This window comes from Amia ocellicauda, chromosome 18, assembly GCF_036373705.1.
Source record: "Amia ocellicauda isolate fAmiCal2 chromosome 18, fAmiCal2.hap1, whole genome shotgun sequence".
Lineage (NCBI taxonomy): Eukaryota > Metazoa > Chordata > Actinopteri > Amiiformes > Amiidae > Amia > Amia ocellicauda.
Window position 1 is genome coordinate 25,098,616 of NC_089867.1, and position 27,784 is coordinate 25,126,399.

At 47.9% G+C, this 27,784-nt stretch overlaps 1 protein-coding gene and 1 long non-coding RNA gene across 3 annotated transcripts; one reads left to right on the plus strand and one right to left on the minus strand.

Moving 5' to 3' along the window:
* Nucleotides 1–117: 117 nt before the first annotated feature.
* On the plus strand, nucleotides 118–13,826 carry LOC136713743 (uncharacterized). The gene is made up of 3 exons (XR_010804975.1): nucleotides 118–260; nucleotides 2,861–3,137; nucleotides 13,575–13,826. It is a non-coding gene; the product is annotated as an uncharacterized LOC136713743 (long non-coding RNA).
* Nucleotides 13,827–17,522: 3,696 nt separating this feature from the next.
* On the minus strand, nucleotides 17,523–26,905 carry ybx1 (Y box binding protein 1). Of its 2 annotated transcripts, none has more exons than XM_066691187.1 (8): nucleotides 26,608–26,905; nucleotides 24,175–24,238; nucleotides 23,786–23,819; nucleotides 23,012–23,101; nucleotides 21,176–21,496; nucleotides 20,841–20,914; nucleotides 19,257–19,522; nucleotides 17,523–17,914 (listed from the first exon to the last, which is right to left on the minus strand). In XM_066691187.1, the coding sequence occupies exons 1-7, from the start codon at nucleotides 26,735–26,737 to the stop codon at nucleotides 19,288–19,290; spliced, it is 948 nt and encodes a 315-aa protein (XP_066547284.1). In that variant the 5' UTR covers nucleotides 26,738–26,905; the 3' UTR covers nucleotides 17,523–17,914; nucleotides 19,257–19,287. The 2 variants fall into 2 exon arrangements, with proteins under 2 accessions (XP_066547284.1, XP_066547283.1); XM_066691186.1 differs by having other exon boundaries at nucleotides 20,817–20,914.
* Between the last annotated feature and the right edge of the window lie 879 nt (nucleotides 26,906–27,784).

The following is a 27,784-nucleotide window of genomic DNA, read 5'->3' on the forward strand; positions in this document are numbered from 1 at the left end:
TTGTATTTATTGGGGGAGGGGGCATTATTATAGTGTAACATATAAACAAATTCTGTTAACAACCTCCAGTGCAGGAAAGTAGAAAATAATGCCGTCTTCACTGTTTCTCCCACAGCCGTGGACACAGCAACACTCCACACTGTCTATGGACACTATGACTGTCAAGGACGCTAACACGTTTCACTCGATAGTATTGTTGCCGTGGGAAGACAAATCCGGTTGTTTGGCAGTTTTTCCACAATCAAGGAGGCGATTATTTGGTAAGGTTGACATTTTTAAGTTTCAAAAGTTGCTTATATGTTAGAATCCATTTGGAAGAGTGGTATTTATCTCTCTTATATACTCTAACAACACATAAAGACACATAAAACTGTGCTTTTAGAAATGGCGCTATTTACCCTGTAGAAGGATTTTAACAGCCACTTTTCCAACACCAAACCACTGCATTGGGTGGCTTCCAAGTGGCTCAACCACTAACAGTCTCTATGCAGTCACCCAGAGAGAGAAGACGCACTAAACGATAATAATGTATTCTAAAACACTGAATTCATAGTTGTATTTGTTTTTCACCACATATCTGAATTACCAATAATTAAAAAAATGTGTAATGGTATATTTTATACTTATGTACTACAGATTACTGGATTGGATTGGCTGGATTAAATCAAAACTTTGACCAACCCGCTAATAGCAAACTACAAAGCTGTACATCATAGCGGTTACATTTCTGATTCTAAGAAAGTGTCATCATACTGAAAATGAAGCCGCAACTGAGTACAAAGTTTTGATTTAATCTGGCCCAACATTTAGAACGTATGTATAGCCTGTGTAGCAGCGATAATTATCAAACCGTGCGCATAAACATCCAAATCGATTTTCCCTCATTCGGCAGCCAATGCCAGTGACATCTGTGTCATATTTTTGACAGTAATTTGACAGTCGCGAGTTGTAGTCATTACAAATCAAAATCTGTGTACCCATGTGGAAATGAATCGTGTTGACAGTAGGTTTTATGATTTCGTGTTGTTGTGTGAGTTTACACATACGTTTGAAAGTACATCTGTTGCCGATTCGTACCGACACGACGCATACCACACTTGGCACACAGCACACGGTCGGACTCGTACGAGGGACGGTAAGTTGAGTGACAAGATTATTAAACCAATAATGCCCACAGCGACTTCAAAATTGCACTTGTTCGGCATGTCAGGGCCTGTACGAGGGATGGTAAGTGGTAAGGGACAAGATTATGAAACCAATAATGCCTGCAGCGGGTGAACAGCTGGGTGTTGACACAGACTTCAAAATTGCACTTGCTTCCTGCATGTCAGGGCCAGACTTTAATGGAATTTCCATACATTGAAGTTAACGGTAACCTTTAAATGAAAAGTGCAAATCAGATTCTAGCCCAGGTTATCTGAAACAGTTCACCTCTTACCACTTATCCGTGCACTACTAGTGTTGTTTACAGATTTCTTTCTGTTCTCAGGAAATGTGAACCGATCAAACAGACAGGGAGACGTCAGTGGCAGTGAACTGTGAGAGAGGTGATAAAATCCTCCTATTACATGCCAAAGCTGTACGCATCAGTCAGGGGCACAAAATACCTCCATAAACACACTGACACGAGTGCTGATTCGGGCCGAATTGTGTAGTCCAAAAATAGAGGTGGAGGGGAGGCCGCAGGGAAATCCTCTGAATCAGCTGTCAGAAGAAGAAGAAAAAAAAAGCCCTGAAAACACCCTGTATTACCCAATTTCTGCGGCTCGAGAGGGGCTGAGTGAGTGTGAGTTTTTTTTAAGGCCCTCACCACACTGCTGCCCAGCTCTGTTACTGTAAACGGTGCAGGTGAAGAGGTTGAGATGAAGTCACTGAGCCCAGGGGCTTCTGGGAAGGCATCAGTGTTGTCATAAAAATCCCAAACGAGAATTTACGTATATCATGAACACCCCCGAACATACGCCTCTATTCCCCGGTCTTTCTCTTTGAACCCCCATTCCTCTATCCCCGCATTTCCCTCTGCTGTGTGAGTGCCCTCTAACCCCAATATCTTCTCTCTCTCTCTGGGTTTCAGACCTGGGTTCCTCTGCCCTTTTGCTGCTCTGACCTTTCCTCCCCCTTACCCCAGTTCCCTCAGTAGGACACTGCTAGCGTCACTCCGCACACGCTTGCTCTCGGGGTTATTTCAGTATTGAGCAGCGCCAAAGCCACCAACTGGAAAATAAACTGTCATACACAGAGAGAGAGAGAGAAAAGCGGTGAACTTTTTAAGATGTGGTTTTTACAGTAGGCTGGCCTTGAAGTCAGAGAGTAAAACCTAACAAGTCACGCGATTATCTCTGGCTGCGGCGGCCGCGGGAGTGGGAGGATGTCTCTCAGTGGTGCGTTTCGCTGTAGCTCCCAAACTACTGTAGATCTGCCTGCTTGTGTGTGTGCTGCTGTGTGCTCAGGCAGGGAGGAGGCAGAAGTATGTTTTAATGCTCCATAGATGCACAATGTTCAGCCACAGGCATGCTCTTCTGCAGCTCAGCTTGAACGAGACTGTGGTGGGCAAAGGGGCTGACGTGGAAAAGTGACCCAAGCACACATGTAGTAAGTGGTGAGCTGTGTTCTCAACATAAATACATAACACTGCAGCCATATTGTATAAAGAAGTCCTGTATCCATCTGTCGATTTTACTCTAATGTCTGCTTCTGTCCCTCTACCCATCTTGTCTGACAATGAACCCATTTGCTTTCCATTTACAATTATATACAAATTTTCTCATTTGGGTATATTCAAATGTAATGTCTCTATAAGCTTCTCTCTCCTTCTCTCCCTCTCTCTCTCTCTCTCTCTCTCCCCCCCTCGCTATGACAGTATGGCTGTATGACAGTGCGCAGCCTGTGACTCCCACTCCAGGCCCCAGCAGACATGTCACTTCCTCCCCCACGCCTGTGACACCGCCGCCGCAGACAGAGCGTGAGTGAGGGAGCGTGCGTTTCTGCCGCAAGACACCCTGGCGCGTCAGCAGAGCCAGGAGGCTGGCGGTGGATCACGTCACGTCAGCCAGCCGGAGGCCCGCTGCAGCCCGGCCAGAATGGCGCCGCTGCAACCCAACGGGCCCGAGAGAGAGGGACCGCAGTGCTGGGAGAGTGTGAGTCAGGGCCGTGGGTGACAGTGGGGGGAAAACACAGCCTACAACCCACCCTACACACTTTTGAGGCTTGGCATTTGTATATGTTCATTTTCAAGGCCTATGTAGTCATTAGTATCATTTTAGTTATGGTTGTTATTAGTGTCGTGTTATGTATGTATGTATCAATATGACTAACTTCAATAGACCCAATATGTTTAATATACAGGCCAAATGCTTTTTTAGTCCCAGAACTGTAGTTACATTCAGCAGGGCCTGGTTGCAAAAAACTATATTAGACTGGTCTAAACCATTAGACTGGTCTTAATTTGACAGTTAGACTAGTCTAATGAAAGTTAGTCAGCTACAAAAACTGTACTGTACTGTATTTTTGCACTTTGTATTGCTCTTATGTTTTGTGGACATGGGGCGTCTACCAGGAAATAAGTAATAATAAAAGTTAAAACTGACTAAGACTTCGCTCGAAAAGTCAGCCTCCTCAGTCCTCACTCCCAGGCTTACTTAGAATTTAAGTCTGTCTTCAATGAAACTGATGGCCGAGTCTACAGCGACTCAGCCTCCCATTGGCTCACAGAGACTCCGCTCCCTCTCTTATTGGCTCACACACACCCCGCCCACCGGCAATCGCCCCAAAACAGAGACTCCTCCCCAAAGATTTCAATAACCACCTGTATATTTTACCTACATTTCGAAACTGTAATTTGTATTGTGCCTGTTTTGTAATTTTGTACTGTATTTTAGCACGTTTGGATAAGGGCATCTGGCAAGGAATTATTATTATTATACTTATTAATAACAATAATATCTCTGTGTTGCGTATAGGTTTTAGGATGGTCTTCCTCCAGTAGGTGGTATGTTCCCTCTTTAAAAATGTCCATACTCTTCCATTGTTTCTGTTCCTGTCTTTTACAGATCGCATGCACAGCAGGTTGACACTGTTAACTTTTTGTTATTTTATTCCAAGCCTTGTGTTTGAGTGCGTTGTGTAAATAATATATTTCAATAACTAGCACAGATCTTCAGTTAACTGGGATCGTCACTGTTTTAGAGGCGCGTCCACCATGTTTTTATTTTATTTCTTCAGGTGTCTTAAAATTCCCAGAATGCATCGCGTGATTGACTACGTAAGACCAGTCTAAGGAAAGACTGTTATATGCAACAGTTTGAACTCCATGTATATCATTAGTATGATTTATAATTATATTAAGACAAAGTGTCTGTTCATGCAGCCGGACCCTGTAGTTTCAATATGCATGTTAGCTGGCGTGTTTTGTTTGTTTTTTTTTCCCATGTTTTAGATCTATGTAGGATGTAGATTAAATAGATCTCCATATTTAGCACCATGACGGTCACGGTCTTGTTTTAGTTTTTTTTTTTTTAAGCACGTACATCTGTGAGAGGGATATTTTGTTTTCATTCTCTGTTGCTACGTGTTTGATGACAATCCCAAGTAAAACGCCAGAAGGCACATTTTGTTCTGTACTCCCGGTTTTATTTGTTTTATTTTCAAACACAAACCTGTCCCAATGTGTATGAACTCGCTGCATGAATAGATGGTATTACTGGACACTCACTACCTCCCATCCCATTTTTAACAGGACACTCACTGACAAACTGACAGCTGAGAATTTGGGAATATTCAAAAACAGACTGGATAGGATCCTTGGATCACTTAGTTACTAATGGACACCAAACGAGCACGATGGGGTGAATGGGCTCCTCTCGATTGGACACTTTCTTATGTTCTTAAACTCTTTATTAATAAACTAGATAACACTTTGACTGCTAATTGCAAAGTACAAAGTTATGTGAGTTTTGATCTGACTCGACTTTTACTTTTGCTTAGCTGTTTTGTTAGTCTAAAATAACAAAAGGGATCCACATTTTTATAGTTTCATAAGCGCTGTATTACCTTTCAACGTCAAAACTTGCTGAGGCACAGCTCACTGAGACGTCGTTCTTACTGCTCAAAGGGTTAAAGCAGAATCGCTGTGGTCGTTAGCCATCTGTTCTCCATGGGCAAATAGACAAAACAATGTTTAACAGTGTTAAATTAGTTTAACTTGTGGATTACCCACACTATAAACAAAGGCTTCTTACAAGTCTGGTCAGCACTACAGCCTTGAATGTTTGAACTCATCAGTCTGTAATGTGGGCAGCCATGTGGCACCGGTGACGCCCGCACTCTCACGGCGACATGTCAACTCTTCTCTTGACGGTTTCCCCAGCAGCGAGTCCGGGAATGCCGACCGGAAGGGTGTTGAGAGAGAAGGAAGCCCCCGAGTGCTGAAGAGCTGGAATTCTTTGGTCTGTTGGGACATATTCCTTCAGTTAGCCATTTTGCCTTTGTTATTTTTGTTTGTTTTGTGGATGTGGCTGCGGACAGAGACTGTTTATTGTCTTTGTCGGAGTGTGAAAGGGCAGCGGAGTGTTGAACAATTAGACTGGCCTGAGACCGTGTTGCGTGTAAATCCCCTGCGTCGGCCTGTAAATGCCGTCAGTGTAAGTGCCGAGCAGTGCCGTGATGGGCATGTTTACCTGCAATCAGAGGGGCGAGTGCCCCCCGAATGTGAGCCCTGACATAGCTGAACCAGTATTGAGAGGGTGCAGGGGTTCATAATGCTTACAGCTAATTGTTAATTGTTAACAAAGGTGAGACACAATAATATTGGCACAGAGGAATGCCTAAACGCAGGTGCGATGTGACCGCTTAGTGCTTGGTTCCCCAGTACCCAGCATAGCTCTGAATCAGGCCATTATCAGAGCTTATTTATATATTGTTGTATATTTATATATTGCCCAAGGGCTTCAACACTCCAAGATGTGGCGCGGCCCCATGCCATCGCGAGCGAGACGGGGCCGGGGACGCTGCGTCGAGGGTGTGGTGGACAGGTGGACAGGTTCAATGTGAAATGTGCAGTGTCATCCTGCAGTGTGCTGAGCTGAAAAGTCCCAAGAAAGGCTCTGACATGACATCAAGTGATGTTTGTGAAACTACTTTGTGTGACAGTTTCCCTAATGTTTCGTAAGCCGATTTCACACTGTCCTACGTGTGGAGGTGCATTTGTCAAGCTGAGTCACACGGACAGGGTGACACCGCGCCGCCTCACCGCCGTGTGTGGAACAGGTGATCTGCTGATGTCTCCTCAGGGCAGAAGTGTCTGGGTTCTTCGGCGGAGGGTCCAAATACATGTGAGCGATGCTTATTTCCATTAAATGAGGAAAGATATCGGTGAAACCGAGATAGCATCTGATCAGACAGGATATGAAACTGATCTTCCGTTTCCTTGTGACCCCGGACAGGCGTTCTGCTCCAGATACTTCGATACAGTTTGAAATTAGACTGATTACCTGAGCTATGCTGACACATGGACAGTTTCTCCCATCTCAGACATGGATTGCTGTAGATCTTTCAGTCTTTATTGGCCTCTTGGTGGCTTCTCTGGCCCATGCCCATCTTACCTGGCTGCTCAGTTTGGGAGGACGGCCTGTCTAAACAGATTCTGGGTGGTGCTGTACACACTTCTTAATGAATGACCTGACTGACCTGACAAGGGATATTCAATGCCTTTGAAATATGTTTCCACCCGTCCCCTACCCCGACCTGTGCCGTTCCTCAACTTTGCTTCGAATGCACTTACCCAACTGTGGGACCTTCCGGAGACGGGTGCATTTAATCTGAAATCCTGTGAACCACTTTTATTGCACACAGATGGACTTCTGAAGGCAGTAGCTGCACCTGAGCTGATTAGGAGCGTCATAGCAAAGGGGGTGAATACTCCTCTAATAAACACTTTTTTTTTTCATTTGATTTTCAGATTTATTGATTTGTTTATTCACCCATTTTCCCACTTTGAAAGTGTGGAGTAGGTTGTGTAAATCAAAGGGGGAGAAACATCAAATGCATTGGTGAATAGTATGAGTGAAGTGAAGTGATGAAGGTCAGTTCAGTGAATTCAAAAGTAGGTTGTGCTCGACCAGACATTCCCAGGTTCCTGTACACTGTGTGCCTCCCAATCCACCGGCCTGAATCCCACGTCTGGAAGTGCAGATTTACTACAGCAGATTTGTTCAGACGGATCCTGGAGCAAACACTGGAGAACTGATTATACCAAACCCTTTCACCCTGAAAGGCCAGTGATCACACAGGTTCATTGTCCAAAGCTGTGATTTTTACATTGTTCACAACAAACGCCTGACTGAACTTGGGCTTTCAGAGACGAGACTTCCGTTTATTTTACTAATTAATCTGTTGATCAGTAACTAGTGATTCACAAACGTCGGGGTGGTTCAGGCTGCGGGTTTTACACGGGTTTTTCATCATTTCACACCTGAAAGCGCATGTTGTTTTTCCACAGAATGTGTAGAATTATTTTACGGGCTCTTGACTTTCTCCGTGTGTGTTCTGCTGCTGAGACAGGTGTGGGTGTGCGTGAGGGGAGGTGGGATGTGTTGTGTTCGTGTTGTAAAAGTTCATGTGATAATATTTCTAGTTGTGCGGTGAGAAGAAAACCAGAACAGAAAAGGAAAAATAATAAATTGCAAATGAAGATGGTGTGTGACCTGGACGGTGTATGGAGAGAGATTGTGTCAGGTGGTGGACCGTGATCGAAAGGTTCAGGCGATGGTTTGTACTAGAACCGTTGATCTCAAGTGTACTAAGAATAGGGCTCCCTCTTCGGGCCCAGCAAAGTACTGCGCATGTTTATGTGCCACAGAATATCTTAGAACATAAGAACATAAAGTGTCCAATCGAGAGGAGCCCATTCACCCCATCGTGCTCGTTTGGTGTCCATTAATAACTGAGTGATCAAGGATCCTATCCAGTCTGTTTTTGAATGTTCCCAAATTGTCTCTTCAGCCACATCGCTGGGGAGTTTGTTCAGATTGTGACGCCTCTCTGTGTGAAGAAGTGTCTCCTGTTTTCTGTCTTGAATGCCTTGAAGCCCGATTTCCATTTGTGTCCCCGGGTCCGTGTGTCCCTGCTGATCTGGAAAAGCTCCTCTGGTTTGATGTGGTCGATGCCCTTCATGATTTTGAAGACTTGGATCAAGTCCCCATGTAGTCTCCTCTGTTCCAGGGTGAGAAGGTTCAGGTCCTCAGTCTCTCAGTAGGACGTTCCCTTCAGACCTGGAATAAGTCTGGTTGCTCTCCTCTGAACTGCCTCTAGAGCAGCGATATCTTTCTTGAAGTGTGCAACGTGTCTCTCATGGTGACAGGGCACAGGAAGTGGGCCCAACGTGTAAAAAGGCTACGTGTTGCTCTCTCGCCTCGCCTAAATGCGCACAACCGTTCTGACAAGAAGACTGGAGGACAGGTCAGGGCCCGGCAAGCAGGAGTCGGCACGTACGGGCCTTGGGGGCTTGTATCATGGCGAATCTCTGGCTTCTGACCAAGACGTATCACATTACCGTGGTGAAAAATCACTTTTGGTAATAATGACATGTAAATGAATTAATTTGAATGTTGAATTGTGCTAATGGAGCAACAGCGCACGCCATCATAATTAATTTAGCCGAGACAGGTTGAGGATTGTTCAATGCACGGTTCAGATGGCAGGGTGGGTCGATGTCACTGATATTTCCTCATTTTACGTTGGGAAACGCCTTTACGGGCTGGGCTGAGCGCTCTGAACGTGCTTTATCATTTACTGTTCAGCAGCGTCGTCCGAGAAGAGGGTGCTTTAGCATCCATTAGTGGAGGGATCAATACAGTGGCTCTGTATCGGCACTTATGTACCGGAGCCCCAGTATGCATACCATAGTGCTTGAATCATATCTCTCCTTCTTTCCATTTATGTTAATTGGAGTCCTATACTATTCCACAGAAACATTTTCCCTTTTCTAAGAAGAGATTGTATTGAAAACCAGCCACAAGCCTTACTGGGTTTTTGATTCCCTATCTGACTGTTGACTTACTGTTTGTTCTTTCTGTCTAAATTGTTCCCAGAGAATGATTTATATAAACTGCTGAAACTGAACAAATTAAATTAGCCCTGCTGTTGAACAAACAAGATGAGAAAGCTATGGCTATCAGGTGATTAACGCACACAACGGGAGGATAAAGACAGTCCGTGTCCCGCGGCTGATTAGCAGAACTTTTCCAGTTACACGAGAGATAAGAACAGCAGACGTGAGTTTCAGTGCGGGGCCGTGTTTCTATCGGAGCGAGGCTTCCTTTCACAACGGCTGACTTTCAGAGATAACTAAAGTCCGAAAAAAGATACGGATAAAAAGAGGGGAACAGGAACCAGCTCAGACTGGATCTGAATCTGAGGATGTTTCAGCTGCAGGTGTTTCTTAACACGATTACATTACCTTGCAGTGGGGTTATTTACATGAAGTTTAGAGCGCATTATGATCGTGCTTTCACAGCATTTTGTGCACAAATGACGCCCGATTGTGTTCGATTCAAAAGTGTGCGACTGAAGTGTCGTAATACTTTGGTGAAACCCCATAAACCGAGCGCTAATTGGGCGCATTTGGTTCCACGGCCACAAATCCAGTTATTCTGCACTGTGAAAGATATTCTGCGACTGTGGTGTAAAGCTGTGTTAGTGTGTGCTCCTTTTTGTGCTTGACATTGTGTTACAAATGCAGGGAATGATGTTTTATTTGCTTTAGTGAGCGTGAGCCCCCTGGTATAATGGCAGGGGAAACGCTGTCAGGATAGAAGTGGAGAGTAGCTGACGGGGGTTGTCAGAGCTAGCTGCTGGTGTGTGTAATGTGGTCATAATTAGCAATTAAGCGCCTTTTCTTGGAGATCTGATGGCACGGGCTCTTCTCTGAACATTATGCGCATTTACACATCATTCAAGCCACTTCCTGTCAAGGGTGTTCAGGTCAAGCCACCCACCAGCACTAACCGTTAGTTTCCGAGAGCAGGTCTCAGCGGTCTTTAAATTGGTCCGATTGCTGGGAAAGATGCTGTAATCTGATTGATTGAGGTGCTGTCACAGGAAATGTCATTGGTGTGTCGATCTGACGAGAGGGGCGTGCGCTCTCGAGATCCTTCCTAGTCACTCGGCCTAGTTAGACCCAGAGAGGAATTCAAATTCAGAGGAAGTTGAAGTTGTTTATTGACCTAATGCGGTTTTTCTTTGCATGATATCTTGTATGCGATTGTCTGATATCTGTGGTTTTAGTGGGGTGGTGTCCCACAGGGCCGTGTGCTGCAGATGAAAAGGGTTTTCCGGCTCTGTGGGACTCTGTGGTTCAGGACAGAAAGGAAAGCTTTGTGGGGTTTTGTAATCTGCACCCCAGGGCCTGTGAAGCTGGGACCGGTCGCTAGAGTCAGGAGTGTCCCATTGTTGGACGGACGGAGCTGTTGAAGTGATGGGAGGGTGACTGTAGGTGCCGTCCGCATGTGTTGTGCCGGTGTTTCAGGGCTGTGAAAAGGGATATGAATGAGGAAAATAGTTCTTTTTTTTAAATCAACTATTGTGTCACATTTGATATCACTAATTCAATGATTATTTGTTAAAACTGCTTGTGCAAAACCTAGCTGAGCTCACCTGTGGCCCTTTCATTCATGCCAAAGCTCTGATAGCTCATTAGGGTGAATAGTGCTGGCCCCTCGAGGACAGTGTGTTAACAGTGTTGAGTCTCAGTGACTGGAGTTTGGTGTATTGAACGGCTTTTTCTGCACAAAGACACAAGGAGTCACTGGTGAAGGCTGTGCTTTATGAAGGGGTGTGTGTTGGGTTCAGCAAAAAAGGTTTAATTAATCTGAAACGTATGATGAATCACATATGATGCTGATTGAAATGTTGAAATAGTGTTTCTTTTGGTAGCTAAACTAAAGGTTTGAGATGTTGTGTTCATAGAACCCGTTTCAGTGCGTAAGGAAATGTGAGGACGTGGCTCCCTCTAGTGGAGAAGAGCTGCAATGAATGTTAATGATGAATATAAAAGGTTCTTGTTTCTTTTTCACTTTTAGTTTGTGTGTGTATATATATATAGCGATCCCCTGCTGGATGGAGGCCTCCCCCAAGATGTTTCCACTTTGTTTTGATCTCTCTTCCATTTTACGCCTGCAAAGTTGCTTATTTCACCTTCCCATCTTTTTTGTGCTCTATCCATTCTATAGCTTCATTTGTCCATCTCTGATCTGTTCTCCTCACAGTGTGTGCCATTGCCATTTTCACCCTTTCAATATTGTCACACATTTGTGCTTGTCCTTGGGTCCATTCACTTCTTTTTCTATCTCTTCTTGTAATTCCAAGCGGAAATCTCTCCATGCTCCTCAGTGTCATCCATAGTTTCTGCAACACGTTTGCTTTTAGTGACCAGGTTTCACAGGCACGAGTGAGCACTTCTGCATCGAACAAATACTTTTCTCTTCAAGTAGGTGGGTAGATTTGTGCCATTTCTTCCCATTCACTCCATCCCATTTTCACTCTTTAGATTTCTTCCATAATACCTGTCTGCGTTGATTTGTTGTCCAAGGTAAGACATCACTTTTGACTTCTTTGAGTATCCTTTGATCTTCTTAAATTTTCTGCAATTTTCTTCTTAGATTTAGCAAAGCTGTTAAACATGACTGTTTTTCACAATTTCAATGAAGTGAGATGAAATTGGCACCTCCTGGAGCAAAGTAGTACAAGCAGTCTGAATAAAGGCAGCCGCTGAACTGGGCTGGCATGTTTGCTGGAAGGGGCTGTGAGAAGGCTTTGCCCTCTTCCACCTCAGCTGTGCTGCCGCAGTGGGGTCCTCTCTGTGGGTTATAAATAGCGGCAGGGGGCAGGTGGCCGTGCTGCGCGAGGGGAGCGCGGTGTCGGAGGGCAGCGCTGCGACGAGGCACCGGGCTGAGTCCTGCGAACAGCTGCTGGCTGCGGGTCACGGCCGGCACAGTGCCACACAGCAGAACGGGTGCCAGGGAACACGTCTGTAACACGGGAGGGCAGGGGTGCTACGATCAGTTACTCTTGCGGGGGGGGGGTGCAGTTTCACTAAAAACCTTCTTGTTCAAAGGACTACAATCTCATAAATCTCTGGTTTTGAAGACTCCAGTGTGTGATTGTGTAGATATGTGTATTTATAGGTCAATATAAATAAGAATGAGCCCCCGAGGATGGCAGGTGCAGGTGTTTGTACATTACTTTTATTTGATAGTTATCGAGAAAGAGAAGCATGCAAATATAATTAAATGTGCTAATGATGAAGAACACACACTGGCTGAATGGAGGTGCCCTGCGCCGGAGTCACGTTTCGCCAGGTTGACACACGAAGCGCGAGGAACGGATGCGTTTGTTGATGAATGCACAGTAGTTGTGTAAGTCGTTCATATCCTAGATTCTTCATTCCCCTGAATCGTGTGCTCACGTGATGTAGCGTGTGGGGGGGTGGCAGTGCGGGGGGAGACTGCAGTGTTGGGAAGAGTCTGAAGAGCTTTTTTTGTAATAGACAAACCATATTTGTGCAACTTGAAAATACAGGAGAACTATCACAGTGTTCTGGTTTGGGCTGCAAAGAGGAATACAAGGGGATGAAGTTTGTTTTTGCATTATTATTGTAGAAATGTTCTGTATTGTAGGAAGCGTCAAGGCCCCCCCACAGGGCCTCCAATCAATATGGGACCCTGCCTCTGAATTCAGACCATCTTTTGCCAAAATGTGCTGAGCAACATTAAAGGAAATGTTCCAGCCAAGCCAGGTTTAAACCCAGGAATGTGTTAAATAGAGAAAACATCATTATTGTTTTAGGTGAGGCGGCAGCTGTGCTTTTAGCAAGAGTATCGACCAAATAAAGTAACGCAGCCGGCATTTTGTGGGGAGAGTTGGTAATGTTCCCTCTGAACAGGGTGACATTAATTAACGCAAGAGTTGAAGTGATAGTTAGTGCTTTATTTATTTGTTTTGTCTTTTTGAGGAAATGTGTTCTCTGTGGAACATATGCATTGTCTTACCTGTTAGGAGATGGTGCTTTGGCTCTTTTTGCTTTATTTTGTCCCTCCTAATACACACACACATACACATTATATATATATGTGTTTATATAAAAGCATGTTTTGCAGATCCCAATCAGCGAGAGCAGTGTGAAGATGTAGATCTGTAAGTCAGGAAGTGGAGACTCAGAGACTCAGACTCGTATTTGATGTATTAAAGTGGAAAAACAAAGAATTGTAATTGTGAAATGCACCTTTTTTACATTTGACACGTTTGATCCGATTGTAGTTGTTAGAAACGGTGACAGTAGTTTAGTATTTGAAGAGCTGAATGCCACTTTCTGTAGCTCTATCTAGGCAAGTGATGTCTGGTGTCTTGATTACAGTGCAGGTCCAGGGCCCTTTGTGCTGTTGGAGGGGTTTGTAATTCCCCTCAGTAATTGTAATACATTTGAAAGTGACTGTTGGAATTGTATTTCCATGAAGTGTTGCTGGTAGCTGTAGGGTGATGATGATGATCGACACTTAACAGTTTATTTGGTTTAATTGCAGTGACAGATACATCCATGAAATGATGAAGAGTCCCTCTGAGGTCCCACCCCCGCGCCTGGAGCTTGTGTGAGCAAACATCGTGCATGTGCATCGACTGGTGCTGCCCAGCCGCCTGTGAGAGGGGTGATGTGTTGCAGGTGGACGCAGTGGACGGGTGAGGTCAGGGTGGATGTCTTTGCCAGGGTCCCTGCAGAGGAGGAGCCTGGGGGGGGCGTGCATTGCTGTTGTCAATAAAGTAATAAAATAAACGTGTGATATTGCAGAGTTCTTGGTGTGCTCTGGGAACAGGGAGAGTCTGTGGGTCCAGCCACTCCTATCATAGAGTGGGGAGAGATGCCAAGACTGGCACAGATGTCAATGTGTGGGCCCTTATCACAAGCATTTAAGCATTTAGTCTAACTGGGAAGAACCACTGGGACAATTACCAAAACAACCCAGCAGCTAAGCCTCCCCCCTAGGTTAGCGACAACACTTCCCTCAGCAACCAGACTGCCAACAAACCATACAAGCAAAGCCCTGCCACACAAACCAAGTCACACAGAAGCCATGGAGCACAGGCAGGAAAACTGGGACAGGGAAACAAAGTCACCAATAAGTGGAAAGTGTTTGCAGGGCATAGACACCAATTCTGCACACCCTGTATAGAAAGAGGGAAACCTGGTTAGAGCACCGCACGGCACATCCCTGTGGAGCTCAAAGTCAAGACAGAGACAACACAGGACTACAGGCACAGAAACGAGGACAGGAGACAGGAAAGGAAAACAAGAGAAGGCAGGGGGATGTACAGAGAGAGAGAACACAAGGAAGCCCTCGAAGAACACCGATATCAGTGTTCCCCGTCAAGCTAGACAATGAAGGAAGAGAGATAAGGGGGGTGGGGGGGGAGTCCAAAATAAATTCAAAAAGGAAAACTGACACGGGGGGAGAGAGCGAGAGAGACGGGTACAAGTGAGGACAGGAAACAGGAAATTAAACAAAAGGGAGACGCGCATCCCACCGCCGCCTCTGCCAACCCTGCAGCCTGAAAAACACACCACACGAAACTACCTCCTCCACTCGGCACGCACGATTACCGATTACCTAAAGACCATTGAAGCACTTCTATTATTCATTCTGTTCTGAAACTTGTCTCACATGTCAAATCTAGAAAGGATCGTCAACCCATTACAAAATCCTCACTGGGGAACAACTTCTCAAAAACACTCCTGACTCCAAACCCTACTTCTCCTCACTGCTTCCAAGCCTCTGTTGAACTCATTCGATGCATCGCCGTTCCCTCTCACAAACCACCCTCGACCATAATGTGTCCAGACGTTTCACACCCAGGCCTTACTGAGCTGCCACTGCTGCTCCGACTCAAAACTTCATACAAATTCAAAGACACAATACAAACTACTAGCATACTGTTACGCCTTGCAGCACACACTCATACAGCGGTGTTTTAACCAAGGGCACCCCCATGGGCTACAAGGCAAGGACACCAGGGTGATCAGCAAAAAAATGATACACTGCCACTTCCCTTTCTTCGTCACTTTCACACCTTTCGACTCGCGTCCTGCTTCCGCTGTAAGAAGGGCAGTGAAACGCACACACCAGCGAGGCCACCCGAGCCAATCCCTCGCTCTGTCCACTCCTCCTACAAGGCCGTACAGATGTCACCCACCTCGGCCAAGCCAGGACACGCACACCATCCTCACGCTGCCGTTGTTTACAGGGGCCGCTGTCTCCGTGTCCACCGTTGACCGGATCTCCTGCCATAGAAGACAACAGGGAGAGAAGAAGCCCGTCAGCCCTATCAATTTATAGATAGCAAGCCAACAAGGCCTATAGGCGCTGTATAGATAATTTGCTTTGAAATGAAATTAACATTTTAAAACACTCAATTCCACTGCAGAAAAGATAGATTTGTGCTGTTATTCACAACAAACGAGTTGCTCTACGTGATTACTGTAACCTTTTTTTTTTTTTTGGTATACTGCAAGAAATTATTTAATCAAAAAAGCACCATATTAAGGTACACTTCATAAAGCACCGCATGATTCAGCTTGCTTTTAAACTAGAGACAATCATCTAATTACTTAGATCGCTAGGCCAATTAAAGCCTCCTTATCACTCAATTTCACAACTACTTTCCTGCAGTTTCACACCTCACTTGCGTATGTCAGACTTTAGCTGACAAATAGACACATCTCCGGCTGATGGGAATGTCAGCTGATTTCCACTGAACTTGATGATGAATTAATATTCTCTCAAGACACAGTGTTGGGGTTTTGTTAAACCATTACACCACTAGAGACGCTGTGAATCGCTGCACAGAGCTCCCCGTTGACATCGGCTGCCACACGACTCGACAGACAACTCAATTCGGAGCTCGGGCAACCTACATGAGCACCAACAAGTGCACAGATTTCACCACAGGCTGCCCATTTAACCCCAGGTGGCAAAACTCAACAACTGTGAAGATACATGCGGACAGCACCTACTCTGAGGAAAAGTCCACTGAGCACATTTAATTTGTGGATAAAATAACATCCACTGACTTTGCTCCATGAAACATACATACACTTGACGCATTTCGTTCAAGTGACAAATTCACTCGAGACCATAGCCACAAAATACAACTTCACTTTTTATTGCACCACTCCGGCTCTTACACGACAATCCTTCCACCACAATTTGACCTTTTTCCACTTTTACACACACTCGGTTTGTGAGAAGTCTTACCAACACACAGGCACTGCCTCCGGCTCCTCCACGACACAAGTGATTGTGAACAAGATCGCTGGAAACGGCTTGTTTTGATCGACCACAGATCATTGTGCACAAACATTTACATCAACCATGACATCTATTGAACAGCTACTGGATTCAGACACAAGTGTCCCATCGTTGAGCCTCACACAGCTCACTGTCCTCAAATATCAATGATACACACGACTATGCACACATTATGCTGAATTTCCTGATGTTCATTTTCACATTCACTGACGGCCAACCTCCCTAACACAACGTGCTAATCCTATAACCAGGCTACAAGGCCAATCCAACCCCCATCCCCAGGACACGCTTACCTGGTCTTCTCTGTCCAACACATCGGCGAAGTCCACGTCCACCAAAAACATCAAGCCTGGACACTCGTCGTGGGGTCGGGTACTCCCTGCTGCTGCTCCTGCCGTGGCCTTTCATCAAACTCAACAACTTTCCCTCATCTCTCCTCCTCCAGACACCTTTAAATACAGCCGTGCAGGACAGAGCTGCGATATGATGCGCCTCACACCTCAATGCAGTAGGGCTTACCATCTGAGCCAGGAAGGGGTGTTGAAGAGAGAGAACACACAAGAAATGACAGGATAGCAGTGCAGCTGTGCTTTAATCATTGGAAGAGATGCCCAATCCTACTGCATCATTTAGCCTCTCCACTCCTCCCTTAAAAGGGAAACTAACACACCCCTTCACTGAAGACAGGCAGGCAGGGTGGAAATTAAAATATTCTTCTGCAGTGAGCCACTGGCTGGCAGCGCTGCCTATGCAGGAAGGCTTTGGACGTTGTGCGTTCCACCCGTAATGCTTTTGCCCACACATCACTGCCTCATCACCCTCCCCCTCCATCAGTGCACCGCTGCTCCCCCTTCCCGCTTCACACCAAAACCCCGGTGAAGAAAACGCCGTCCCCGTGTTGTGCCGGAATCCTTAATGGACCCTTTCAGATCAGACGCAACACAAATTAAATCCAGGCTCCCCCCCCCACCCCCCAGTGCTTCACAGGGATCGTGATGAATGGACACAGCAGCACTTAAGACGGGACAAAGACGTCCATCCAGCGCAGAGTGCGATTTGGCCAACGTTCACGTCAAGCCATTTCTACATTAGCAGCCGTCTGGAGTGGCTTTTGAGCTTCTGAACAGCCTGGACACCCCCCCCCACACACAAATAACATACAAAACACGCTTTTACTTTGACTTTTTATTTGCGCTTGCCTTTTTTTGTTAAAATTCAGGTTGTACACAAAATTTGATTTGTATATTTAAAAATGTCAAATTGACCAGATATCAAATAATTTTTTCTTCTTTAAAAACCATTTGGTGTAAAAACTTAAGACCGATTTTACAAAAAATCTTTGCTGTTACTGAAAAAAATCCATGTTTTTTTTTTTTCTTTTTTCTTTTTCTTTAAGCTGTCAGATAAAAGTTATGAGGAAAAAAAAAAACAGGGCTGCATAGATTCTGCAGGCGATCGGTGTAATCTGGTCAAACGTGTTGCAAGCTGTCGCTGATCGTCAAGTCAAATCTGGGTGTTATTGCTCGTGTCTTCATTTCAGATGTTTCTTCATGTTGACAAAACTGAAAAACAAAAACACACAGGGGATTAATTCAGGCCGTTGCCGCAGTCCGCTCGTCCACAGGCCCTTACAAACCCCGACAGCACCGAGTACACCTGACTGCTGGCACAGATTGGCATCACAGCTCCCACCATCGAAAGAGCCCAGGCCTGATGGGGGAGCTGCTCTGAGGACGCTGCCGTTACCCCAGCCCTTATTCACACATTCACACCGCTATAGCACAGGCTACAGGCTAGGCAGGCGGGTTAGTTCAGTATCCCTTGAGCAGGACACCTCTGAGGAACAACTCGGTATTTAACATTTGGATTTCGTCTATGGCACTTTGACAGTCCGGTTCTGACTTGATACACAAAGTTTACGAAGGAGAGGAGGCCGTTCCCCCCCCCCCATCGTGCTCGTCAGGTGTCCATTTGGTCCTGCACAGGGCCTCTCACAGGCGCTGCTCTCCTCACAGGCCTGGCAGTGACCCAGGGCCAGCTGGCTGTGTCTGTGGGGGCAGGGGGTCAGAGTGGCACGGGGAGCGAGAGTAAGGCTAAGCCCACACAACGAGCCCCGCTCAGGGAGACACAATGGAGAAGCCCTGGTGCCGCTGCCAGCCCGGACTTTATCAAATCCGTGCCATTATCATGCGCCTTTGTCCAGGGGCTCAGGGGCTGCGCTGCAGCATCAATGGAAAGTGCCGAGCGCAGCGGGCTGTCGTGGTGCCGCTCGGTAACACGGGCCGGCCGCGGATTCCATTACCTTCCATGGCAACCGCCCAACCCCCCCACCGCAGCTATCCCAGCTCCGCCCGCCCGGCAGCGGGGACCACTTTAAAGAGCCTCATCGCTGGGGGTTCAGCTCATGCTCAGCCCTTGCTGTTCCTTATAAGAGCACTTAACTCGCCAATTTAGCAGCATTCACCCATTGTGGCCCTGGAGCAGGTGGGGTGGGGAGTATGTGAGTGTGACGCAGGCGTTTGATGCAGCAAGGACACAATGTAACATACAGACTAACTGCAACTATCAGGGACTGTGCAAAACCACACCAGAACCACGAGCAGCTCGGACGTGCGGGCGCGACACAGAGTCCTGGGGTGTCAGGTCAGTAGACCCTTAGCGTCGCCCTGAAGGGTTTTCTTGTGGTAAAAGTTTTGGCATCACAAACACGTCACAGTTAGGGCAGAGCTGCTGCATTTCATTAGCAACCGGCCCTGGGTCAGACACGCCTACAGAACCTGCTCTGCTGCTCCTTTAGGGAGGCACAGCGACAGGGTGTGTGGAGTGCTGGAACACTGTGCGGCCCTGAACCAGCACCCCGTGTGGCAGTGACACGTGTGTGCGTGTGGCAGCAGCGGTACTCACCCGGACGATGGTAGAGGTGGTAAGCCGGTCTTTACTCAGCCCCGCCCTGCTCGGCCTCGGGAGCGGACGCTTTTTCAGCTGGTGGCTCGGCTGCCTTGTTCTCTTTGCCATCTTGAGGTTTAGGGTTCTGTGGGCGTCTGCGGCGGTAGTTGAAGTTGCGGCGGTATCGGCGGGGGCGGGGCTCCTGGCCCTGGCTGCCATCACCCTGGTTCTCCTTGTCCTCCTCGCAGGCACCATCCCGCACTGGTCTGGGACGAGGGGGCCCCCTGCAAACACCAAGATACACCCACCGGTCAGTCATTTCATTTCCACATTTCTTCTCCTGCTTGCATTCGACGCCCTGTCTCAAAGCAAGCAGTCAGGGACGCACCGAGGGAGAAAGACGCAGCAGTAGCTACACTCTCCACTTAGACAGCGGACGTGTGCTGCGGTGATGCTCTCAATTCCTGCTCGGCTTCACTCACAAAAAAAAGTGTCTGCATTCCTCAGTCTATTGCCTAACAGTTTCACTCTTAAGTCTTTAAACACAGGAAATTGCTCACATGTCAAAAGTGATGGTAACTCTGGAATAAGTAGCAGGTACATGTGACTTCTTGAGGGATTCTTGATTTTTCCCTTCAGTCATTCGACACACCCCCACATGCCACCAGCAATCTGACAGCCCTACCGACACTCACTGACAGGAAGTCAGCTGCAGACAACGCCTTCTCCTGACACAGTGGCAGACGTTACACAACACTTAGTTCTGACTACAGGTGCTGTACTGCTGCTGCTGCTTCTCTAAGCTTTAAATTACACTCCAGTGAATATCATAACACTGATTTGAAGTAATGACATCTGCCTTCTTGCCTTGCGCTGCCCGTTGTGATGACTGCTCAGAAAGCATCACCCAGGTACCCATACACAACAGCAGCCGTGCCTGCCTGTGCCTTTACCCACTGAAGTACCTCTGCCCTGTGACCCTTTGCTTAGGACCTAAGTACAATACATCTTTTCAAATTTCCACCAGACATCGGACCCCCCAAAGCCCCGAGAGGAGCAGTTACGCAGCCAGGCAGAAAACCCCCCCACCACCAACACCAACATCCATTGTCTTATACGCAGTTGCCATTCAAAGTAGGTTTGCAACAATGAGAAGATTTTGCCCGTGAGGGACCAGTTCACGTTCACGGGAGGTGCCAGCGTTACTGCTGCCGCCAATTATGTTCATAAAACCAGTTTGGGAACCAGTGTATGGTATTACTACGCTCTGTATTGCTTTGCAGTCCATACAGAGGTTTCATTGAGCTTTTGTAATGAAACTTATTGTAACGGTCCTTTATTAAAGTCCGAATGTGTTCCTTCTTGGTCTGCGGTGTGTGTGCAATTGGGTTCTATGTTCAATTGGGTTCTCTATTCCTTCGTTACTCCTTCTAGGCCAAACTGGGAGAAGGAACAGAGGCTCTCGGAGGTCAGCCCACCGGAGTCGCACTTCACCGCATTTCTGCCGACGAGCCGCTTTGCGCCGCCCTCGACCAGCTCGTTGTTGCAGCCCCGTGTCAATGAACACAACATGCAAACCTTTCTGTGAATCTCGGTCGGTACCCTCTGTAGTAGTTCTGTCTCATTGGCTTGGCACCCTGGTCTGGACCACCTTGGATTTCTTCCCCTTCAACACCCTGCAAACAACGGAGCACACAGGTTAGAGGAGGACGCTCAAACACTTCAGTCATCACAGGTAATGCCTCTTTTAGCTACTGCTTTTTAATTTCAATCACCCCTCAAACTGTAGGTAATGGTTTCTGCTTCTCAAAGAGGCAATACTTTGATTCTCCAAGTCCCACATCCACTCCCCTTTCAGCATCAGTGGCTCATGAGCTGCTCTAGCAATAATGGCTGCTACGCTGCGACGGACAGGACCCCTGCGCCCCACGGCTCACCTCAGTCATCTCTCCTCGTGGGGGGGTGTTGGTGTAGGGGGGGCGGCGGCCATAGCGCCGTCTGACGAAGTAGGGAGGGTAGCGGCGGCGGGGGAAGGAGGGCCGGCGCTGCTGGGTTGGCGCCTCGCCCTCGGGCGCGCTGTCAGCGCCTTCTCTCTTCTCGCTGCCCTCGCCCTCCCCGTCGCTTTGGTAGTTGGGTGGGTAGTTGCGGGGGGGGCCGCGGCGGCGGGGGTAGCGCCTGTAGCGATTCCTGTCTGCGGCGTATTTGCTCCCCTGCACTGGGACCCCCCCGGGGCCGGTGACGTTGGCTGCTTCTGCACCCTGCCAGGACAAGAGAACAAACGTTCTTAACCTATTCTAACAATAGCCTTTTAAATGTTCATGTACAGTTAAGAGTTGTCTTTACAGTGCAGATTACATTAAGAAATAATTCTGCTTAAAAGGCTCCAGTTTGTCTTACACATTACCTCACTGCCGGCCAGTAAGAGTACACATTTAAAAATCAATTCACTGGTCCTCACATAATGCTCCACAAAACACCATGTGCATGGGATTAAAACAACCATTATCCATCCCTCCATGAAGCCACATAATATGGTACAGATTGCCTTTCATGAACTTTCTTGTATTTCATGTCAAGGCTGTCCTGGAACCGCTGCACCAGCCCTAGAAGTGGCTCGTTTTTTCATCCTTGGATGATTTCATTCACCTGCACATGATGCACAGGTAATAGTTTCCGTGAACGGCTAAATCGCAGATTATATCTCGATTCTAAACCACATGCTTCCCACTACTTTCTCAGAGGAGCAATGCTGGTTACTGCTAACAGGAGTGCGACTCTGCACCATTCATGGTAGGAACCCTTGTAAATAAATGACCACTGGGTCACAAAATCCCACCTCCAGTACAGACCCTTCACCGAGACGCAGTAATGAACACAGACCTTGATTCCTGGATCAAGTGACTGGGTTATAATTATACACTTGAAACAAAAAGTTCCAAATGGAACACTTGTGGAATCTGGTGCAACGGAAGCGTTTATAAACAGCAGCTGTGGCTCATTTGGAAAGCCCTGACGCGGCCGGCCGGCCCAAGACCGGCTCACTCTCTCTGCAGAAGCTTGGCCGCCAACTTTAAATGCATTCCAATTCCTCATTTCGACACCGACTGTCCGATCTTCCTGTCCTCACACCAAGACACCCGAGAGTCAGCAGACACTGTTGTGCCACTTGTCCCTCCGCTGGGGAAGGTGCCGCTTAAGCTACACTGGGTTATAAACACAAAGTGGGCCTGATCACAGGGCTGCCAGAGCACGTGGCTTATCTAGTTTGATCGAATGAGCCGCTGCTCCAAAACACCAGATTGGTTTAGAATGGGAACAGGAAGGAAAGCACTTGAAGTCGGTCCATTTCTCCAGAGCCACTGTGATAACTGCCAGAGTCCTTTTCAAAGACTTCAGAGGCACCTACTACGTGGTCTCCCACCATCAGCGCACAGCCACGCGTCACGCTTTGCAGTGACACCAGTAATGAGTATTGAAAACGCACACCCTGCCCTGCAGCCGCCATCTGCATACAGACTGTCAAACGCCAAACAATTAAACAAGTTAGCTTCCTCTCCCGCTGGTGAGAGACCAGGGCTATGATCGGCACACCATCTTTTTTTTCCATATACCAAACCTCTATCAACATTCACGTGGCTGGTGTTTTCAAATTCAAAACTATGCCACTTTAGTGCCCTCTTTGGGTCTCTTGCAAACACCAAAACACCCTGGAGAGCCGATCCAGAGACGGACACTTCACTAGTATGTGTGTTAAGTAGCACTCCTTCACTCACCTTCTCCCCTTCGACCACATCAAACTCCACTGTCTCTCCGTCTCCAACACTACGCAGGTATTTCCTTGGGTTGTTTTTCTTTATGGCGGTCTGAGGAGAGAGATAGAGAGACACACATGAGTCTTGCCACTGTTCAAAGGAAGTTCCAAGCAGCAAAACAGTCTGACAGAACCAAACCTATACTGATAACATCTGAAATAATAAATAAGAGTGATTCACTTTTATTGAGGACAATCTGTGCCCACGCCTGTGTGCAGTGTGACAGGTGTAAGGTGGCCCCGGCTGCAAACATCTAACATCCACCCATGGGGTTGTACAGGTTATATGAAGCACCCTCTCTGTAAGGTGGCTGTGATTTTTCAGGGATCAGAACTGGATACTGATTTAACATGACAGTATGGATAAGAGCAGTGCTGTGCCATTTCACAGCACCCAACACAGAAGATCAGATCACAAGCAGCTCGTTCAACTCTTGTACTACAGGCTTGCTATTCACGCATACTGTAATCTGTCACTTTATTGCTGGGTCGGGTTTCAAGGTGCAGCTTGTTGGATTGTGATGAATTCCACTCTGGATGTTACACCACTGTCCTGTGTAACTTAAGCACTATGTAACACTGTTGAGGGGTTTGTAACTTTATAACATCTAGTTTTCAACCTCTGCCACTTGGATAAACAAGGAGCAGAATGATATTTCTTCAGAGACACAAAGCTCATGAAACTTCACAAATGAAAGCAGAAGTGAGAGAAGTGGAGTGAATTAATTGTACTCACCTGGTGTACAAATACATCTTCTTTTGTGTCATTCCTTTAGAAGAGCGGGAAAGAAAAAAAAAAAAAAAACTACAGTGACTAACTTTTCAGTCAAGAGACACTCCTGAGTCCATTCAACCACCAATTACAAATCACAAACGGTCATTAGGAGTTAAGGCTGTACTCTGGGCTGTTTGTTTTGGCAAGGAGTTAAGTTTACTACTGTCGAGCAAATCCAAATTAACTGGCTTAAGAGTTAGATAAACCCCAGGCTGTAAACCAGCGCAGGGCATGGTCTGATAAACATACAGCTATGTAAGCAAAGGGAGGCGCTAATAGGCTTTAGTATGTTATCGGACCCACAGGTCACGGCATATCCATGGCCTGAGCGAGACGAGGCCTTCCCTTACCTGTTGATGAAACCGTAGCCATTCCTTACGTTAAACCACTTCACTGTTCCCAAGACCTTTGTTGCTGCAAAACAAAAGCAAAAACAAAAGATCGATTAACTACTGTCTTCCTGGTGTGAAAAAGCAGGTCAATGAATGGGTGATGTGGATTTATTTCTCCCTATCTCTAGAGTTTGGGATCTGCAACACTGACAGATTATTATATTCCTAATCAGACGCCCTTATCCAGTTACAATATCACATTTGTACATACAATTACCCATTTATACAGCTGGGTTTGTACTGGAGCAATCTAGGTACAGTACCTTGCACATAGCAGGGCCCCCCAGCTGGAACTGAACAGAGCCCTGACCGCTACCCACAATGCTGCCCATCCTAGCACACCATGTCCCTGCACTACTTTTGCTGAACCTTATACTGAGTTTTTACTCCACTGTGCAGATGTCTGAATGGTTGTGTACTATAAATTGGTGTATTTGTAGTTATTACACTGCTCATCAGGGTGTAACTTTGCGCACTTACTTTTTACAGTCACTAGCTCAGTGTGATTCTCCTTGGACCAGTGGATTGAGCTGGTGAGGGGGAGTCGTGAAACTCAATCCCAACTGGACCCTAGTCTAGATCAGCTTACGTACAAACTTCAGTCATTATAGAAACTAAACATCCAACTAGGCCTCAAGTTGTTTGATGGGCTTAATTTATAGTGTAAAACACAATATAACTCAAAGTGCCAGTTAAGTGTAAAATAAATACAAAACTATACAAATGAAAGTATGCATTGCAATTTCACCATTAATGTAGGACTGGTTTTGCTACAATTTCAGTTCCAGTTCAAGTCCAGGACACTGACTTCTCCTCAGGACAATTTTAACTCCAATCCAGTGCCAAGGAGTTACTAACTGTCCACGCCAGATTGGGGCAGGGCCTGTAAAAGTATCTGCATCTATATTTAACCGGCCTGCGATGGGCTTTTTATAGACGGCGACGTAAAGCTGCGTGGTCCGCCACCTAAGCGCACTCCCAGAAACAGGCCGCCTCACGCAGGGCACTGTCGCTCCGCAGGTCCCCGGCGCGGCGGCGGCACAGCGCGGCTCCGATCCGCAGTCCAACCCGCAAGTCTTCCCCCAAACGAGCACGATTCACCGCAGCGCAACCAGGAAGTGCCCGGCCGCGCTACACGTGGTGGAGACCTGTCACAGCACACGCACGCAGGACCACGTTAATAACGGCAATACTGCCGCCGGTCCAGGCAGAGCCCCGGCACAGACCCGGCCAGAGCGCTGCATGCCGGCGCACACACGGCTGTCCTCGTAGGCAGCCCCGTCTCCTCTACCATGTGGCTGGAGGGCAGCCAGTCCTGCGCCCGAGCCCAGCCATATTCCGCGCCAAATCGATGGGAATCCTGCGCACACAAGCGTCCCCAAACCGCCAGAAAACAGCCCGATATTCCCCCGCAAGCGGCGATCAGTGACCCCGGGCCGGTTTGTTTTAACCAACTACTCCAAAAACCCCACCGTCGAGACAAAAGAAATCCCTCTCCTATGCAAACACCGCGGCGGACATTTTGGATTTTTTTCTCTCGCCAAGTTTCTATACAGTCACTAGTGGAACTCGAGGGGGAGGCCGGGCCGGGTGTCGGGCCGCCGGACTCGGTTCACCGGCCGAAAGAGACTCAATCTCGGCGCTGGACCTCGCCCGCAGCGGCGACATGCATTAACATGTGAGGCGCCGGAGCTCGTACCGTAGCGCGTTACAGCGAACAAAGGGGGAGGGGGTCTCTGCATCGGCCGCACAGTGGTCGCTAATCAGCGGGGAAGCGCCGAGTGGAGGGCAGGGGGCACGCCGGATACACAGCGTCCACTCCCCCCGCCCGCGATGCCACTTGACCCCGTGAGACCTGGGACCCAGCACCGCGATGACGCCCCGGGACGGTCACGATCAAGGCCAAGCGCTGGGGTGACCCGTCTGGCAGTTACTGACACGAACCACGCCGCGGCCCGGGTCGCCATGTGTCCCCAGGCCCATCCGAGTCCACGCAGCTACCGCGACTCCCCTCTTCTCCTTCTACAACCGGGGAGGACCGAGAGTGAAGCCCCGCCACGACACCCGTCTTAGACCCGGCAGAGTCCACACTGCCGCCCCCTCGTCCCCCTCCCCCAGCCCGAACCCACCCACCCACCCGGTCCTGTGCTCGCCGGCCTGGCTCGGGAGGACGCGGCGGCCCGGCCGTTAACCGCCCGCCGCCCGGGACCGCTCGTTCTCCCAACCGCTTTCTCTCGAGCGCACACAAAGGAACCGACACCGGGCAGAGCGCACGGCGGAGCCCGGCTCCCACGGAGCCACACGCCGGCCCGGGACACTCTCCCCCGGCCGCCAGACCCAGCACGAACGGGTCGATACCCGACTGAAATGAGCCCCGATCCGGCCACTTACCGATGACCTTCTTATCCCCCGCGGTAGCTGTGGCTGCCGGGCTGGACGGGCTCTCCGCTTCGGCAGGCTCTGGCTGCTGCTGTGGTGGTGCTGGCGGCTGCTGCTGCTGTGTCTCGGCCTCGCTGCTCATGGTGGTTTCTGGTTGGTAACTAGACTTGTGCCGGCGGTGGCTCTCTGGTGTGTTTTCCCGGTGCTTGATGGTAACCTGGGCCGGCGGTGGTGGGGCTGCTGCCTTCGGCTCTCAGCTTTCCTTTCTCCGCTCCCGTTGCCGATCGAACTGGACGGAATGCGAGCCGATACCGGGCGATATGCCGAGAGATTCACCCTCCCATCCAGCGACCCGATTGGTCATCACACCTGTCCCTCAGCAAGCGTCACCGCCCATCGCTAACCCTATTGGTGCTCATCGCCGTCAATCATGCATCAACTGCCCGCTCTCGCATTCGATTGGGTCGCTGAATGAGCAGCGAAACTAAACTCCGCCCCCAGCCCTTCGGAAGATTGATTGGTTTAGGTGCACGGGAGAAGGCGCGCACCTCAAAGGGTGGCCCTCTGTGATTGGCTGACTGATCTGCCAATTACAGTAAGGGGAGCGCTGAGAGGCCCAGGGAGCAGTCAGTCAAACGCTGTGCTGAAAAGTAAGCTAAATATTGTCGACGCTGATTGGGCAGAAAACGTAAGGAACCCGCCCACGACGACAGCGATTGGCCCAACCTCTTTACATAAACGGTGGTACAGTAAACGTTAGCAGCACCGTATGATGGACGTGCTCTGAATTTGTATTGTCTCTTTATTTCAGTCCGTCTCAAAGTGTAACACTGTCGGCGAGTCGGTCACAATGATCCCCCCTCTGCTTCACTATGGATGTTGTCATGAATCCTGTGAAAGATAAACATATAGGTCAATAAGTTACACGTCAGTGTATTCGGGTTAGATCGACAGCAGCGCCTTTCACGGCTCCTGTTTGTTTACAGTCTGTTTTAATTAAAGGGGGTATAATTGTAAACCGCCATCAATAGAGTACGTGCACTTTTACAATTGTACACATTTAAACGAGCGATTTCCCATTCGCTTCACATGAACAGCAATGCAGATGAAAGTGCAGTGTCTTCCAAAATGATTATTTTGATGGTATTTAATATATTATTTCGAGGTGGCATTTGTTGTTCTGCTAATC